The sequence below is a fragment of the Aulostomus chinensis genome, chromosome 5, assembly GCF_037954235.1.
Source record: "Aulostomus chinensis isolate RoL2024-O1b breed Wild chromosome 5, RoL_Achi_v1.0, whole genome shotgun sequence".
Classification (NCBI taxonomy): domain Eukaryota; kingdom Metazoa; phylum Chordata; class Actinopteri; order Syngnathiformes; family Aulostomidae; genus Aulostomus; species Aulostomus chinensis.
The window spans coordinates 17,876,747-17,894,441 of NC_141324.1; the positions used below are offsets into that span (position 1 = coordinate 17,876,747).

Genomic DNA, 17,695 nt, shown 5'->3' on the forward strand with positions numbered 1-17,695 from the left:
TTTAGAATTAGTTACAATTTTTATGTTGGACTAGTGGTGTTGACTAATTAAAAGAAAAGACCACTTAACTTTAATAAGGACGGTGTTGTCCTTATTATCAATCCATTTTATCATTAAACCTACAAACATGTGGAACTGTATGAGATTTTATATAAAAGAAAACAAAATATATATATATATATATATATATATATATATATATATATATATATATATATATATATATATATATATATATATATGCGTGTTTGTTTCCCCTCATTATATGATGGTGGAGAAGACATCTGGCAACATCACCCACGTGTTGGTCTGGAGACCTCAGTCCATGTCGTATGATTGTAGTCATGGGAAAGCCCCTGCGTACAGTATGTATCTGCATTCACACTGATTATTCAGGTTTCTCCTTTATTTCGTCACTCATTTCTACCTCAAAATACAGGACAAAAATGACCCATCGGTAAGTGTTTGTACATTCTGTTCGTTCATCACGACAACACTGCGGCTGACCCTTATCTGACACCACTGCGCTCATGTGGCTCTCCACAACATGACGGTGAAATTGACACAATGGACGACTGAGGAAAAAACAACTCTTAAATACCCGTCAGTGTCTCCTCGATCCCTGTCGACCGTTCTCTGCTGGACCCGACGACGAACACATGTAAGTTGCCTGCAGTCAGTGTTGTTAGCACTTGGCTAACGGTTAGCACACAGCTGCTTCCCTTCCCGCTCACTAGCGACCAGAAACCACTAACAAGCTATCAACTGGTCAGTTTACTAGTTCGCTTAATTACTCGCTTAGTTACTTAACAAAAGGCTTTCGGAGTATAAGCTAAATATTGCATCATATGACGACACCTGGGTGTTCTCACTGAAATAGGTCCGTGTGGGAAAGTTGTTGATTTACAATTGGTTCCTAGCAGGAGGAGCGAGGAAGGGAGGAGGTAAAAGTTACAGAAAAAGAAATTATGTATTTTGTCAAACATATGAGGACTTCGTTTGCAAAACAGAAAAAACATCAAATTAAAAATATGAGATTAACTGAAAAATGTATAGATGAAAATAAATAATCAGATTTATGATTTATTTAATAGTATTTCTATTTATTTGAAATTTGTTAATTTTCTTATTTTAAGAAAGTTTTATGTTTTGGAAAATGACCTCTTTAAATACTTAACAATATATAATTTTTTAGATAATTATATGAAAGATAAGCAAATGGTTGTTCTCCATTTATTAATTAAAAACTGAAGGGAAAAAAATGACAAAATAACACTGTGCTCACTTCATTCATCATCATGGCTGACACACAAACCTTTTTATAGTAAAAAGCAATATGTACTATTTATTTTTTGTATGTTTATTGTATTATATTTTTCATTGTTTATATTTGGTTACTCATTCTTTTTCAAATGGTTTACCCTAGCTTCTCTTCTCCTGTGGTCAGGTGACTGTCCTCTGCTGGCTGTAGGTGATAAATAGATGAGGCCACACCACTAATGATGTTTAATGTCCTGATGAAGGGCAATTAGGGGTCAAACATGTTTATTTCAGCAAGGTTTAAATGGTTGATCACTGTCCTGTGTGGATCTAGCTTGTTTAATATGAAAATATTACAAAAACATGTCACACATCACATTATGAATTGCAAAAAATAAAATAAAATAGCTTGATGTGATAATCGGATGAAGTCTTCCATTAAAATTCTGCCAGATAATCTTTGGCTAAACACATCAAATTTTAATGTTCTTGTCGATTACAATAGCATGCTTCAACTAAATAAACTTGTTCGCCTGATATACTCCAGCTACTTCAGAGGTTTGGTATGTTTTGTCAGTTTCTGTTGTTGTTTTCTTCTTTTTTCTGAAGTTACAGCAGTTCCTAGTGTTCACACACATAGAAAGTAGTGTGAACAGATTAGCAGCCAGAAGCCACCCAGCTACTCCTCCAGACTTCAAACTTGACAACTCCCAATTCACAGAGCTGAGACGTAACAGCAAATTGAGCTTGGGGAATGTGGCTTTAGTTGTGTTTGCTCTGGCCAGGAGATGAGCTTGACTGCTCGTTGTTGCTCGCTGGAAGCCAGAGGAGCAAGGAAAAGAAGGGAGGAAGGAGCGAGAATGAGACAAACAAGCTTGTCTGTCTAATGTGGCCATGATGCCAGAACACTGAAATAAAATGATAATGGGAGGTAGAAGTCTGGCAGGTCATCATGTTGGAAGAGGAAGCTGAAATAGTTCAGAAAGACAGGTTTCTGGAAAAGCGGTTTGTAAGTAATGGGGGAGAAAAGAATAGACGTGAGAACGAAGCGCTGTCGAGGAGGGAAACAGCTGTAGGGGGAAACAGCTGGGAGGGGGGTGATCAAAGAGGAGAGAAAGAGAATTAAAACATCCACAGAGACTCAGTTAAAAGTACAGGGAGAGTGAAGTTTCCTTCTAATATCTGACAAATAGCGGGAAGCCTTTGAGATCGCTGCTCCATGAGGATGCTATGCTGATGTTATGGATTTTACATTTTGGATTTTAAGATTTCCTTCACTGATCCGGTGTTTCCTTTGTCTTTAACACACTTCCTGTTTTATTTTGAAATATAGATCCCTTGTGTGTATTATCTTGTATTACTACCTGTCTGTTTTTGTGTCCTGCACTATCTCTCCAGCCATGTTTACGTCCTCTGTTCCCCTTCTTTGTCGTCCCCTTTGTGCCGCTCAGGCCGAGAGCCGAGCGCATCACGTTTTCAGGTTGTCTGTCCGTCTTTTTGATTTGAAATCTCAGAAATGATTTGAGAACTTTCTTCAGTTCCTCAAATCATTTCTGAGATTTTAAATCAACAAGAAGGGGGCAGACTTTGGCACCATTGTCCATTTGCTCTCAGGGATGAACTGAAAAGATTTTAGTTGCCAAAGGTTAAAACTCAGGGTCGCTGTGACCTGATGCTCTTGTGATAGCTACGGAACACCTTCAGGGAATTTCTTAAAAATTTGGAAGTAATGTCTACTTAGTAGGGAGAATGAACTGATTTTGCTGGTCAAGGTCAATGTGACAGGTATACCGGGTGGGGACAATGCTGTATTTCTAGTTTTTAGTTAAGTTTTGTCCTTGCAATAATTAAATTAATGCTTAAAACTTCTATAAAGCACAACTTCTCTCTTGTTGAAAAATCCTTGCAAGATGTATATACACATACTAGAAATGTACCAACTATCACTTTCCCATAAAAATGAACTGACTGCGTTTTTGGCATTTTTTCTGGGAACATATGTTTAATAAAATCAGAGGTAATAAAAATAAATACATTCATTTCTAAAACACTTGAGCTACAAAAGTTTCATTATTTCTTCACCAACCCAGTTTACAAGGTGTCAGTGTGCAGGTGGCATCCTTCACTCTTCATAAAAACATGGGAATCTGGAGGGTGGAGATTAAAAAAAAAAAAAGGTGATGATGCAATAAAAACTCAACCAAACCGGTGACACTCACTTGGATTACCGCTTGGCTGGTTTACCACACACTACTGATGTGTGTTAGACACTCCGCATTACTAAACCGGAGAAATGAGAAGCAGTCGGCTGGTGTCACGGAAAAGTCACATGACGAATCTGTTTGTGGATGCTAAATAAGGCTGTGGTATTACTTTCTCTTTACAAGAACACCAACAAAAAAGGCTCAAGAACATGTGTGTTCATGAGAGACGCAGACAAACTAGTTCCCTTTTCTGTTAGAAATTATAAAAGGAGAAATGTGAGCCGAGAATGTGAGACTTAACATCGATCCTCGGTATTTTACATATCATCCAAGCCTGACCAAGTTGTCAAATAAAGACATCCATCAAAGCGCTGAGTGGGGGGCTGAATGAAAAGAATCAGAGCTCTGATGGAATCAGATGGAGACAGGCATGAGAGCAGATGTAGAGACAAGTGTGCAGGTCTGGTCGCACACAGTGACTTGAAACGGAGCCCTGAGATTTCCTCTGATTTCCTCCTCTCTCCTTGGCCCTGTGGCTGTGTCTTGTAAATCATTCTCAATTCAGTGAAACAAGCCAGTTGGATTAGCTTGGTTTAGATCATAAACATTTGCAGCGCAGACCACCCAGGGAGAGAGCAGAGCCAAGTCAAAAGAGCGTGTGTACGTGAGTGAGTGTGCGTGCGTGCGTGCGTACGTGCGCGTGTGCTTGTTTGTGTGAAGCCTCCCTCTGAGTTTAGACGACACCGTTGCAGCACATACACACTCAAAATGTGGTCTCACACGTGTGCGCGCGTGCACGCATACGTGTACTTATGCTGTGGTCTGTGTATGTGCCACTTCCAGGGCCAGTGCACTATGGGGCCCTCACCGCTGCCGTGGAAACCAAAACAGGCCCAATGTTAGAATTTAACACACACACACACACACACACACACAAGCCATAGATAATAAAGATGTCTCGTTGCACTGTTGCTCAACTATAGAGCACACTCATTTAGCGTAAAAAAGATTCCTTTTTCCACTCGCAGTTTACGCTCAATAATCAGCTGATATGTGTTTTTAATTATCTCAGTACTTTTCTTCTCTGTTTGCTCTGATTCAGGAGAATACAAAACAAGATGCAAGTATTTGTTCACCATCACATCTCCAAAGTGTCATTTGACCCCAACTGTGATATGAAGCACGTTTTCCATTCACACATAATAAAGTCTAAAGTTTAACAGTCTTCATCACCAGACCTTGAAATTCTTTCTTTTTCACTTGAACACACTTGGAGTAATTCTTGTTTCCCTCCACATGCAGGAAGCATCTGAGAGCCAAGCCCTTGTCAGAACCAGGAAATATCTGGGTTGGGTTTTCTGAAGAGCCGGAGAGGGAAAAATTGGACAACTCCCTGCCACGAGGCACTGGTACTCTCTTTCTCTTTGTGCTGTTGCGTGTCTAAGTTTCAGTGTTTTAAACGTGGGGGGTCTGAATCGTAAAGAAAAGGACAATCTTACTTCACATGATTGCCTCAGTGTGGTGATGACACATGGAATGTCTTAACTAAAAAATATTGTCCTTCAAGTGAGTGTCATCATTCCAACAGTTTGTTGTTACTTTGTTTTTTGGCTTGTAGACTTAAGCCAAAAAATGAGCACTCCAGTGGCTTTCACATGGGACATATCCAACTGTCTCCCTGCACGAGTGTGTCATTTTGAGTATTTTTTTGATTGATGGGCTTCTTGAGTGATATTTTTATATTTTGGATATGGCTGACATGCTCTCTGGTGTGGCCTGAAACTATTTTGATGACATAATGATGAGATAACATTGATAAAACGACTTAGTTCATTTTCAGCTGAAAGAGATCATTTTGAAGGCTTGGAGATTTTACATGTCTGCTCCGCCCCCTCGTGTCACCTGAACTATCAGTGATTCTACTGCTGGGGTCAAAAGGTCGTGAACCAAAGGTAAAATGAAGTGTTTTTGAGACCAGAAAAATCGCATGTGTAGTTATCACGCTGTCAACCAAAACAAATGAGAACAAGGAATTTTTTAAAAGCCTGAAGTCAAAGAACATAAATATGTCCAGGACATTAAAACATAAAATCATGTTGACTTCATGCTTTCCCTGTTGTCCCCATTAATTTAAGTGGGAAAAAAAATGACATCATAGCCTTTTGCCATAGCCTTCTATTTTGTTAGTATTTCAGCTGTAAAACTGTTTTGAGCGTCACACAACTCCTGTGAACTGATTCATTTCCCTATCAGAATTTGGCCCATTTGGCTTAAAAACATTTGGAAAGTCTTGAAGAGTTGCATGATTCAATTATTTATCCACATTCGAGTTAGCAGAAGTTGTCAGCTCGGCCGGCGCAAGTGTTTGGTGCACATTTTAATGCGAAATATGGAGGGATTTTTGGTGGTGCTGAAGAGCTCAATGAGCACCATTAAAGAGCTTGAATGTCACCGATGTTCAGTGAAAATATGACACACAAGAGCTTTAGTATCAAATAATTCAAAATGACTCCAAAGGTAAGGGGGGGGGGGGGGGCAGAGACATTTTATATTCAGACTAAATGATATAAACGGCAGAGATGTGGACAGGCCCCCCATGCAGAACTGCATAATATACCTGTAATGCAAAGCAGTCACCGTCTTGTTTTGATGATGAGGTCAGACAGACCAAAGAAAAACATAAGAAGAAAATAGTTGTGAAAATAAGACAGAGAAAGGCAAGGAATGGCAGGGGGGAGGGAAGAAGTGAAAGAAGGAAAGGAATCCCAACACAGCTTGACCACACGCTTCCAACAGCAGCTTCCCTGTCTTCAGCGTGTGTGTGTGTGTGTGTGTGTGTGTGTGTGTGTCTGTATGTGTGTGTGGTTCTGTGGCTGCTTTGTGTCTGGTGGACTGTCCACTATCTGGGAGGTCCTTCAACCACACTGGACAAAACCAGACACTTGGACTCACAACATTTTAGATGCTGTAACATATAGATGTTACTCTGTTTTGCTTAGAGCATTAAAGTATTCATCCCTGCTGCGAATGACATGTTTGCGCTTTATTTCAGGTACATAAATATGGCGTTTTCATTTAAAGTGACAGTGATTCATTCCAAAATTAAATCAGTGCTCGCAGCGCTGAGATGTTCCAGGCCTCCAACTGAAATAAGTTTAAAGATGTCATCTGTCATATTTTCATAAAAGTCTACTTTACTGCTCTCTTTCTCCATCTGATGTGACATAATATTAGCTATTATTCTATGTTAGGAAGAGCTTCTACTCTGTTGTCTGATTTATGGGGGGAAACATTTATGTTTCTTGTCGCAGAAACGCAGTTTTGTTAGTTTAAATAACAAAACTGAAAACTTAAATATATTTTATTGTATTTGGAATATTCATTATTTTCTTATAACTTGAATTCTTGGATATATGATATATTTTAGGGTGTAATATATCAGAACTGGGGAATGTTTGCTCAGATGCTAAATAGAAAAGCCTTCTATTGTGGAATATATATACTCCAACTGAAGGGCCACCAGTAAGCAATGACTCAGCAGTGGGTTTCTTATTATACATCAAATGGACTCATTTTTATGGACAACACACAAAATATTTGGTCATGTTTGATCGCTCTCTATCTGGTGGCCCACATGTGTAGTAAAACTTTCCTTTTAGCTGAAAGCGTGTGCACAGATGTACACACCTGCACACGCACGTGCATACACACACAGGCACAAAATACCTCTTTTCAACCGAAATAAATGTTTATTGCATTCCACACATTTTGTGTGTGAGACAGTATGTGTGGTCCTGTCTGCACCAAGCGTGAGGTTTGAGGTGAAGGTGTCTGCTCGTGTGTGAGCTGTGGTTTGTGGATGTCAGTGTGTGCGTGAGAGAGAGAAAGAGAGAGAGAGAGAGATAGAGACCCCTGCTTGCTTGTGTGGTAGCTAAAATATTTAAGGGGGGGTTATAGAAATGAAATAATGTCTTACTGGATATGAGTTTGGGGAGACTGCAAGGTAATGCCATATACAAGGGCTGGTAGCCAGAATTTGTGCTGTTTTTCTTAAATATTCATCATAAACAAAAATTCTTTGGTTTATGAATCTTTGATAGACAGTCAAGATATACAAGGAAGTCCATCCATCCATCCATCCATCCATCCAGAGGTGGGGTTCACCCTGGACAGGTCACCAGTCCATCACAGGGCCAACACACAGAGACAGACAACCATTCACACTCACAGTCACACCTACGGTCAATTTAGAGTATCAATCAGCCTCGTCCCCTCTTGATGTCTTTGGACTGTGGGAGGAAGCTGGAGTACCAGAGAGAACCCACACAGGAACAGGGAGAACATGCAGACTCACACAGAAAGATCGCGCGCCCGAGCTGGGGCTTGAACCTGGAACCTTCTTGCATAGGACCCATAAGTACGAGGCTCTGTGACAGTGCTGACCACTGCATCACCATGCCGCCCATTCGAGGAAGTGGTATTTGTTAAATGTGATTAGAATTTTTACGTTTTTTTAAGGCCAAATACTTGATTTACTGAAAAAAAGAAAGATGCAAATTGAACAAAAATGGAAATTGGTGTTGCGTGTGACCCTAATGGAAACAGACATCTTACAATACAGATCACAATTAGGTTTCTAAATGTTATGATTATTATTTTTGTGATCAGTCCTACATGACATGGATTTCTTTTGTACTGCCAAAAGAAACCGATATTATACACATTTAGAGGCTGAGACTTTAACATAGTCGTTTCAGATGGACTTATTTTTTAAGAATTGAATTGAATATTCATTATGGTGCAAAAAGCAAACTGCAAACACATTGAAGGCACACGGTGATCACAGTGTGCACAATTTCATTAAGTGTCTCAGACCTCCCACACAAAGTGTTTCGTCTTTTCTTAAATAAAAGGTCAAGTCAGTTATCGAGCACATTTTTAAAGACTTAACTAAATGCTTTCCAGAGACATTCAATAATGGGATTATTTGACAGTTACAAACAAAATGCAAGAATGATCTATAAACACATACTTTTTGGCCATTGATTTTACAGTGACATAAATCCAATGTATCAAGCATGTGTAAAAAAAATTGTTAGTTTGATAGTTTCACCAACAAATAGTGATTTTTAGCTCGTGACTCACTACGGACTGTAGGTGTGAGGGTTTCTCTGTTGTAGTGATAACTAATCAACTATCGAAACTAAATAGTGAGTAGCTAAAGTATCTAAACCCGTCTGTGTTACGAAGGATTGCCAGCATGCTGTAAAAAAGTAGTTTGCAACACATAGGACCCATAAGTATGAGGTACTGACCATGTTTTGTTCTCTCTCTCTTTTGTCTATTAAACAGACTCTTGATGTAAAACAATAAAAAGAAACCAGCCCAATAACACTTAGGCCACTCTGTAAGCGATAACACCATGTCTTCCCAGGATTTTACAAACCTCAATGTTATTTCCCCAAAGTACTGTAATGCCAGGCACTATAAAATACATGGAAACACTTTTAGAGACGATTATACTAGTAAATAGCCTAACAATTACACCTACGTGTGGGCATTTTCACACATACACAGAGCCACACACACTTGCAAGGTCACACATGATGAAACTGATTTCATGCTGTAAGTCTGAGTATGATCACAAATACTTCCATGCATTCATCGCCACTTCCATGTGGAGAGCAAATCCCCCTCATGCAGTTTATGGTTGAAACGAGTGTGAATGTCAGATATTTTTGTGTGAAGCCCCGCCCCAACCTGCACATTGTGAAGGTCTCAACATTGAAAACTGAAAGTCAACTGAGATTCCAAATGCCTGGTTTGACCAGCCTAGAATTCTGGGTGGCGGTTAATGTTTAGAAAACTGAGATGTACAATTGTGTATCAGCAGCATATAGGTTATGAACATGTCCTGTTTGTGTATTAATGAATTCAGTGGCATGTAGCTAAAATAACAGAGGACCCAGAAGTGAGCCCTGTGGGATACCGTAGCGGATGCCACTAAGGAACTCAAAGATTTTTGTGCCTCTAAGCCAGAGCAAAACCAAATTTTCTGATCTACTGACTAATTGTAAGCGACACAGACGAAACCAGCAATAAGATGTAAATTTTGTTTGCTGCACTGTTAATCTTTAGATTACTTTTACAAGGGCTAATTTGGTGCCTTAGCTATTTCTAAAGCCAGATTGATACAGAATGTGAAGTGATAGGTATATATGTAATATTTGTAAATTACTTTTAAATATTTTACTCAGGGGATTTGTCTGAATATTCTTGAAATGCTTCAGGGACGAGGGAAAGTCTGACTATAAAGAGCCACTGACAATATTTAGAATCTCACAAATAGACTTTTTAAAAAATGTTTTGGGGACTGGCATCCAGGGAGCTGGGAGGGGAGTTATTTTTAATGTGTAATTATGTTAATAGCATGACTGTTTTTAAAACATTGTTAACCTATAAAGACAAAAAAAATGTAATTAAAAACAACAAACAAAAAAAGAAGAAAAATCATGTGTCATTTTTGAAACCTTTATTTCTTTGCCTTTGTAGTAGATAGAGTAGACACAGTAAATAAGTAACCTTGGACCTTTGGTTTCTTTATAAACTACTCCCCTTTGCAGTACAGTTGATTTTTTTTCTCTCTCTCATCTCTCCAAAAGTCAGTAGACCACACTTAAAACGATGTGGACGACACTTCAGGTCTTAAAGAGAATGTCGGGTCTAATCAAGACGATTTTCCTGCAGTTACGTGAAAATGAATTTATTCGCTTTTCTAATTGTAATAACCTTAACAATTTAATCAAGATAAAATAGGGCCTATGTGTGCGCTGATGTTGTGGGAAGTAAGTGACCAGTATACATTGGTTCACAGCCATTACGTCATACTGGAGAACAGATAAATGTCTGTAGTGAGTGAGAGACAGAGGGAGGAAGCACAATATCTGAATGGCTTCTTGTGTCTTATACAAAAAACTGTCATTTTGTGTAGGAGGCTGAGTATAATTTCAGGGGTCTCTGAATCCAAAAGGAGATGGCTGCACAAGGACGCACGCACACACACAGATGCGTGTCTGTTCCAGATGTTGAGAGTATTTTGTTTCAGTGAAGGTACTGCAGCCTCGCATCAGGGTGGAGATAAATCACAGCCCTTGGACAGCAGTGCAGACACTTTTAGAGGCCTTAGTAAACCCACTGTGTTCACTTTGTTCCCATATGGCAATATTCTCAGATGCTGTTTGGAATGACACTCGCTTACAGAGTAGTAGGACAGAAGGAGTACACAGAGCCAATTATTTTCAAGGCTACCTATTAAATTTTATTCTCTGCATGAGAATATTAGATGGAAATGTTGTACCACATAAAAAAAATAAGATAGGCAGTTTGAACACGGTACAGCTTTATCCGATTCACAGTGTATCGTAACGCAATTTCTTGTTTAAATCTGTTCCCCATTTTTCAACCATTTTCAGTCTAAATGATAAATTAGAACAACAATTATTTCAATTATAGAGTTTAAAACAGCTGTACTTGTCTGTGTAAAAAGGGAAAAGTGCATGTTTTTGCCAATGACAGGTTCCTATTGTTATTAATTGTCATGGAAAGAATCCTCACAGAGATTAGATCATGGAGACTAATAAGTAACAGAAGTCAAAAATCTGAGTTGAACTGAGGTGAGTTGTTGCAGGAGGAAGTACAGAAATTGTAAATAAGTGTTATTTAAAAGAAGCCCCCCCCCCAAAAAGCCCTTTTATTTAAATTTTTTTTTTTTTTTTGCTCATATTTCTCCTCTTTTGAGTTACACTTTTAATATACTGCTCACAATTTACAGCCTGTAGCAGCGGTCAGCAACCATCCTGACATGTGACACCTTAGGGTGAAACAATTTGTGACCCTGAATTGTACGGGCATGTGGTCTTAAACCTGTGATACTTCTTCCTTGGATCTATATAATGTATTTAAAGCTTGTAAAGGTCAAAGAGAGGTAAAACTATCCAGCGCATCACATAATAGGACTGCAATAGCCACAGTTTTGTTTGTAGACAGGAGAAGATGAACCTGGACTTGTTCTCAGTTTCCATTTTCAACTCCTGAACTTGATGTAAGGTCTGCCTTATAGTTTTTGCATTTTCCTGCTGACAGACAAACAAATACCACGACAACATGACCTCCTTAGCCGTGGTGATGGTGATTCAGATTAGTGTTGTGCAAGTGTAGCTGCAGCAGTGACACTCAGGTGGAAACTGGAGTTGAACATTTCAAGCAGATATGGAAGATCTGGATGGTTCAAGAAACAAAAAGTCCAAGGAATTATTTGCATAGTTATACTAGATGCAGACAGGTGACAGGCATTAGGCGACAGACACGATCCTCACCATTCCGCCTTCTCCTGGTTCTGTTGCTTCATCTACAGCAGCAGACCTGCCGGCATCACAGGGAGCCTTGTACCGTCATTCATGTGCTGGAATCAAAATGTGGTTGGGGTTTGGTTTTGACCACTAATATATTTGTTTCTCCTCTCATTTTGATATTTTTGTGTCACCAATCATATGTTTAAATGTGGTCACGCACAGACAGACTCACACACACAAACCTCCCATGTGGTCTGATTTACAGTAACGTGAAATGAAAAGATGAGAGGAAACTCTTACCTCATGAAGCCATTTAGGTGCGTTCTGAAGGACTAGAGCAATAATTTAGAAGATAAAGGAATCACTGGCTTTGAGCTCAAAGGATGTCTGCGGCTCATAATAAAGATGGAAGGCTTGACAGACAAATCAGTTATTGTAAAATATTACCTTATGATTTTGCCTAAATTAGAGCAGAATGCATGTTGAATGCTGAGTGATCCCCTTTGTTACAGAGGTCTTTAATTATATCAGGGAACCTGAGATGAAGTGAAGTGGATGTGAGTCAACTCTGCCAGAGCCAGTGAATGAGCGCCATCTGCTGGTGTGCATCTGTCATTATTAGATGAGGTATGATGGATGACACTGCTCTACACAGCATCATGGCCTCTCAGGGATGATGGCTGACTTCTCTAGGTCTGCTAATATCATGACATATGGAACAGGATGCAGTCTTGTTTTGTTAGTGCATTTGAGTCAAAAATAATAAAATGCCCATTTGTCTCACTTCATGACTTTCAGTTGAGTAAACAATAACAATTTATAGCAACAAAAGTTCTTCCATATTTCCTGTTTTTATGGAGCTGAGAAGACACCTAAACATTTTCCTTAGAAAAACTCTTCCCTGTTGTGTTTCTTGAAATCAATGTCATATAATTAATGGGATACTTCACCTACAAATAATTATTTGTTTTTTTGGGGGTAATTGCCTCCTGAATTCATGATGCTACCCCCCCCCCCCCCATACTGCCTTGTTGGGAACAAAATTCAGCTGCATCCATCCACATATTCATATTTTTTTTTTTTTCCCATCAACACTGTTAGATACCATCAAAATAGCTTTTTCCACTCTGTAGTGAACATGAGCCTCTTGTGCTCCCCCTACCTCTGTATAAGGATTCTTCTCCTTGTCACTGACATCATGTGACGTCCAACTTGCCTGTGGTTATACATATAAAGTCGTTTCCACATGATCAGAGGTTGTTTTCACATCTTACATTGAAGACGTCTTCGTTGCTCAGTCGTATGCCACACAATTCCAAAAACACATTGATTTCAGCTGAAAACTAACTAACTCAAACAGTTTAGCCTCTACACATTTAAGCTTAAATGCGACCAACGTACACATTCAGTCACAATCCTAGATCTCTGACTCCACTGCCTTGAAGTCACTGCACACGTAAACATCCAGGGGCAGGAACCTGGCAAGTGAATGAGCTGAAATGAAGGATTTTGACTGAATCCGTGAGGCGATCATGTAAAACCACAACTGCTGTTGTCAGGAAGTTTTTCCCTCCGAATCAAAGTAGTTTGTGAATTACTGAGCACACGACTGGATAAAGAGGACTGATTATACAGAAGGGTTTAAGATTTTCTGCTGTTGTCGATCTTAAGTCTTCAGCAGCTTCCTGCAACAAGTGTATATCTGGCATTTGTGAATTCATCAAGAGGTCATGCAGGGAAAATAATAATAAGGGAAACATGTATGGTAACATTTGAGTTAAGTGACCACACCCCCCCGCCCCCAAAAAATAATATGTTGTAGGTTTTTCTCTTTTTGCAAGATATAACGATGAAACGTTCTGCGTAATTATTAAAATGAGGAGGGATATTCAATGGACATGATGTGAGTGACCTTGTGGCTTTCACTCCATTCACGGTCCTGTCGTGCTTCACTGGTGGGTGTCACAATGTCACCCATTGAGATAAAGAGGGTGGGGGTGGGGGGTGGTTGATATTTCTACTGCAGCACAAACACACACACACAAACACACACACACACACACACGCACACACGCATGTACAGCAACTTGCAGTGTCTTCACATAGATCCCTTGCAAAGCGATGCAACTGCTACTTCATTGTCAAGCCCCCTGAACTCCCTCCCTCCTTCTCACACTCTTTCTCCTCACCCCCTCAATCTCTACCCCAAACCCTGCTCACTGGCCCCGCTCTTTTCTCCTGGTTGTCATGGAGATGGCTAACAAAGCCATCACTTTTACCAATTTCCTCAGAGACAGGTGCTGGCACAATGACTGCTTCCTCGCTGGCTGAAAGGGGAAGGGGCAAGAGGGGTCCATGGGAACTCCAGGCGGACACTCTGAGGGTTGTCCAAGTGTCCTCCTCCCCGGGTCCTGCCGAGAAAAGAAGGCTAATTTGTTGTCCCTGTTTTCCCAGGGAGGGGGGATGCAGGAGGAAGGAGGAGGGGGGTGAGAGGCTGGGGGTGGGAGTAGGGTGAGCAAGTAAGAGAGAATAAAGCAGAGAGAGAGAGAGAGAGAGAGAGAGAGAGGGTGTGAGAGAGAGAGAGAGAGTATGGAAAGGGGCGTCCACCAGTTTTCAAAACAGACCGCCTAATATCAGTCTCCTCTCGCTTGCTGCTGCCAATGGGTGGCAAAGTCCTCCTTTCTCTCCTTGTTCCTTCATCTCCTCTGGCTGCTCCCTTTCTCCCGCGACAACTCTTTGGTCACAGAAACAATGGCGAGTCATGGCATCACAACTGCGAGATGTTTCAATTTAGCTTCCAGAGTGCTTTCACTTCCCTGTGTGTGTGTGTGTGTGTGTGTGTGTGTGTGTGTGTGTGTGTGTGTGTGTGTGTGTGTTCATTAGAATGTTGACAAATATGTTCCTCATAAGCATGTTCTTGAGTAATTCTAATTTTATAATCAGATGGCTTTAAAAATGCTCCCATTTATTTCAATTAGTTTATCCTAATCAGTGGATTTTTTGATACCACACGTTTCTTGACAATTATTCTAAACACAGCTGTTTTGGTAAAATTAAAGGTTGCATGAATAATATGCTTCAGTATCAGTTTTGGATAATGTTTATAAGTTCTCTGTAGATTTTGTTTTAGGTAGAATTTCACCTTCCTACCTAAGAAGCTGCTGTTTTTGTGACGCTGTTGTTCACTGGTCTCTCTCCGAGCCTGGCTGACCCTCTAAAAGTGGGGCCGTCTGTTGGCACAGACACAAAGTATTTATTACCTCTTTAAGGAGGGACACCATGGGCTTTGTATACATGTGTGTTTGTACATGTGTGTGTCTTTGTGTCTGCTCAAGAAGTTGTGTGTCTGTGCATGTGTGTGAGTGAAAGAGTGAGGGATAGAGAGAATGAGAGAGAGAGAGAGAGAGAGAGAGAGAGCTCTCATTTGAAAAGACCTTACAAAAGTTTTTATTAGGGTGGCACAAAACTTTTTGAGGCAGCATGTAAAGCACTTAGCCTCAGTAAAGGACATGCCATTCATTTAATGGAGTGTTTGTGTGTGAGTGTGTGTGTGAGTGTGTGCATGTGTGCGCAAAATGCAGATGTGTACATCAGCTGTTGACAGGTTCACACCATTTCCTCACCTCTCACCAGTTGGCGTGTTGATTTTTCACTCAAGGTGGACATCGTAGTTGTGGTTTTCGTATTATTTCTTATTGGTCCCTGTTTGTGTCTCGTCTGCTCATCACTGCTCATCACCCACCTATTTCTTGTTGTTTCACTCTTTCAGTATTTTAGTCTGGTTTTTCTGGTTTCTGACAGTGGGTCTTCCTTCCATCGTGACAAAGACCATTGGATGAGCTTAAGTGACTTGATCAGTATTTTAACCAGATGGAGAGAGAGAGAGAGAGAGAGAGAGAGAGAGAGCGAGAGCATCTCAAACCTCAAGAGGTCAGTGGTGATGAACGACATCCCACTTTGAAATAACTAGAACTTGCTGGAACAGTTTTTAGATCATTTATTTCATCTTCCTTTTCAATATATAATATATATTTATAATGAATAAAAGTGTTTCTCATAGTGGGACCAAGGTCCAAAAATTTGATAAAAATCATCAGATCATGAATGCATCTTTCTTCTTCTGGTGCTGTAGGAGGCATTACAGTGCGTGGCAGAACTCAACAGCGCCTCTCTGCTCTACGTGTTTGTGCGGAACGGTGTGGAGTCGACACTTGAGCGCAGCACCAGCGCTAGAAAGCACATGGGCCTGCTGCTTCACCAGCTCATCAAGGCTGGGACGCTGCCCACACAGCAGTACTATAAAGGGTGAGGAAAAACTCCAACGATTTGTAGTTGCAGTGCATTTCTAATAACTTCTAAAAGACTAATGTGACGCATATCAAAGAAAAGAATGTGCTTTTAAAGTTGGTCTGCTCTTTTTGGGGGCTGCAGGCTACAAGAAATTCTTGAGGTAGCAGAAGACATGGCCATAGATATTCCTCATATCTGGCTCTACCTGGCCGAACTCATCACCCCCATGCTCCCTGAGGGAGGCAACCCTATGGGACCGCTGTCAATTTCAGCAAGCCTTGTGCTTTTGCTCTTTTTAGACTAGCAAATGCTGTTAATAAACAACCAAGTCTGCTGAGGGGAGAATCTGAAGTGTGTCTTCAGGGAGACCTCCAAGCCTCTCCGGCCTCAAACGGAAGGCTGGCGTGCTGCTGGCTCACATCCTCTGGCTTCTCTGTGAAGAAATGGTACATTATCAAAAAATGATGTACATGTTTCTATATTCAGTGCAATCAAAAGCGGTTCATTTCTCACATCTTGCATTACATTTTATGATTCACCTTCATTAGGAAGAACAAGTCAGAAGTGGTAGTTTGGATTTGAAAGAAACTGTGTTTCAAATGGTGGGAGAATATTTTTTTCAAGCTTTGTTAAATTTCAGACAGTGGAGTTCACAACAGGAGAGGTGATGTTCCCTCTGGTTCTACTCATCAAACAGGAGTCTGCATTAACCTTCCCACCACCGTCCTCCCAGCTGGCAATGGCATTAACAAAAAGTTAAAGGAATGAAATGATTTCAAGTGGATTTACACTGATTCAAATGTCTTGTATAATCAACAGACCGTCTTCACCGTTCGATTAGCTTGTGCGACAATTACAGCAATGTTTTCTTTTAGATAAGAGTTGATATTTGTCTTTCTGATGTCACGTGAAATTAGGATTCTTTTTTTTTTCTTCCCACATTTTAGAATGTACCACTGATCGAACCCATATTCTGTCAATCCTGGGTTGTCAGGCCAGAGTCCTTATCAGGATTATTTAATTTACATCTCCCTTCAGTAGTTTTTCAGGCAGCAGAACATCAGTGTGTGTGTGTGTGTGTGTGTGTGTGTGTGTGTGTGAGAGAGAGAGAGCTCTGACAGTCTGCCGTCACACTGTGGGTAAGTATGAGTCATAACAGGAGGACGTCAGTGGTCTGAAATATTGCACCGTGACTTAAACAGCATCAGTGTTCTCCTCACGTTTGACCAGGGGATCTGATTTTCAGGAGACTGGGGGTCAAAGACAATATTGCCGGAGAGACACCCTACACTCCCAGTCTAACCATTCACCGGTACATCTCTATTCAAAAGCATGAACAGACTAAACATGCTATGCTCCTTTGTTGCATTTTAAGGGAAACTCGTGCTCAAGAAAATGTATAATTATGTTGGCAAATAAAAGCCATTCATCAAGTCAGTTTTTCTTTCATGTATCTTCAGACTGAAAGCAATTCTAATAGATTCAGCTTGCTGAAGTCATGGGAGGTTAACAGTTAAAAACCACTACACTGCTCATGGGTTAGCAGCAGCATATTCCTGTACTGACATTAAAAATCTGCTGAAAATTCAA

General features: G+C 40.3%; 2 protein-coding genes across 3 annotated transcripts in view; one reads left to right on the plus strand and one right to left on the minus strand.

The window, feature by feature from the left end:
- eif2b3 (eukaryotic translation initiation factor 2B, subunit 3 gamma) overlaps positions 1-877 on the minus strand; it is a 31,897-nt gene extending 31,020 nt beyond the window's left edge. Inside the window, exon 1 of the mRNA XM_086203615.1 lies at positions 602-877. The gene's annotated coding sequence lies outside the window, so the exon portion shown is untranslated. The remainder of the gene's footprint in view (positions 1-601) is intronic.
- LOC147261551 (eukaryotic translation initiation factor 4 gamma 1-like) lies at positions 310-17,487 on the plus strand. Of its 2 annotated transcripts, XM_086203616.1 has the most exons (6): positions 310-365; positions 440-661; positions 4,767-4,873; positions 15,617-15,745; positions 15,948-16,120; positions 16,247-17,487. In XM_086203616.1, the coding sequence occupies exons 4-6, from the start codon at positions 15,686-15,688 to the stop codon at positions 16,407-16,409; spliced, it is 396 nt and encodes a 131-aa protein (XP_086059742.1). In that variant the 5' UTR covers positions 310-365; positions 440-661; positions 4,767-4,873; positions 15,617-15,685; the 3' UTR covers positions 16,410-17,487. The 2 variants fall into 2 exon arrangements, 1 of the variants encoding a protein (XP_086059742.1); XR_015115789.1 differs by lacking the exon at positions 15,617-15,745.
- Positions 17,488-17,695: the final 208 nt, after the last annotated feature.

Bases quoted from the DNA above. Each gene is read 5' to 3' on its own strand.
- LOC147261551 (XM_086203616.1), top strand. From the start codon at position 15,686: ATGGAGAGAGAGAGAGAGAGAGAGAGAGAGAGAGAGCGAGAGCATCTC. The intron at 15,746-15,947 runs GTCAGTGGTGAT...CTGGTGCTGTAG, and splicing joins AGCATCTCAAACCTCAAGAG to GAGGCATTACAGTGCGTGGC. The intron at 16,121-16,246 runs GTGAGGAAAAAC...TGGGGGCTGCAG, and splicing joins ACACAGCAGTACTATAAAGG to GCTACAAGAAATTCTTGAGG.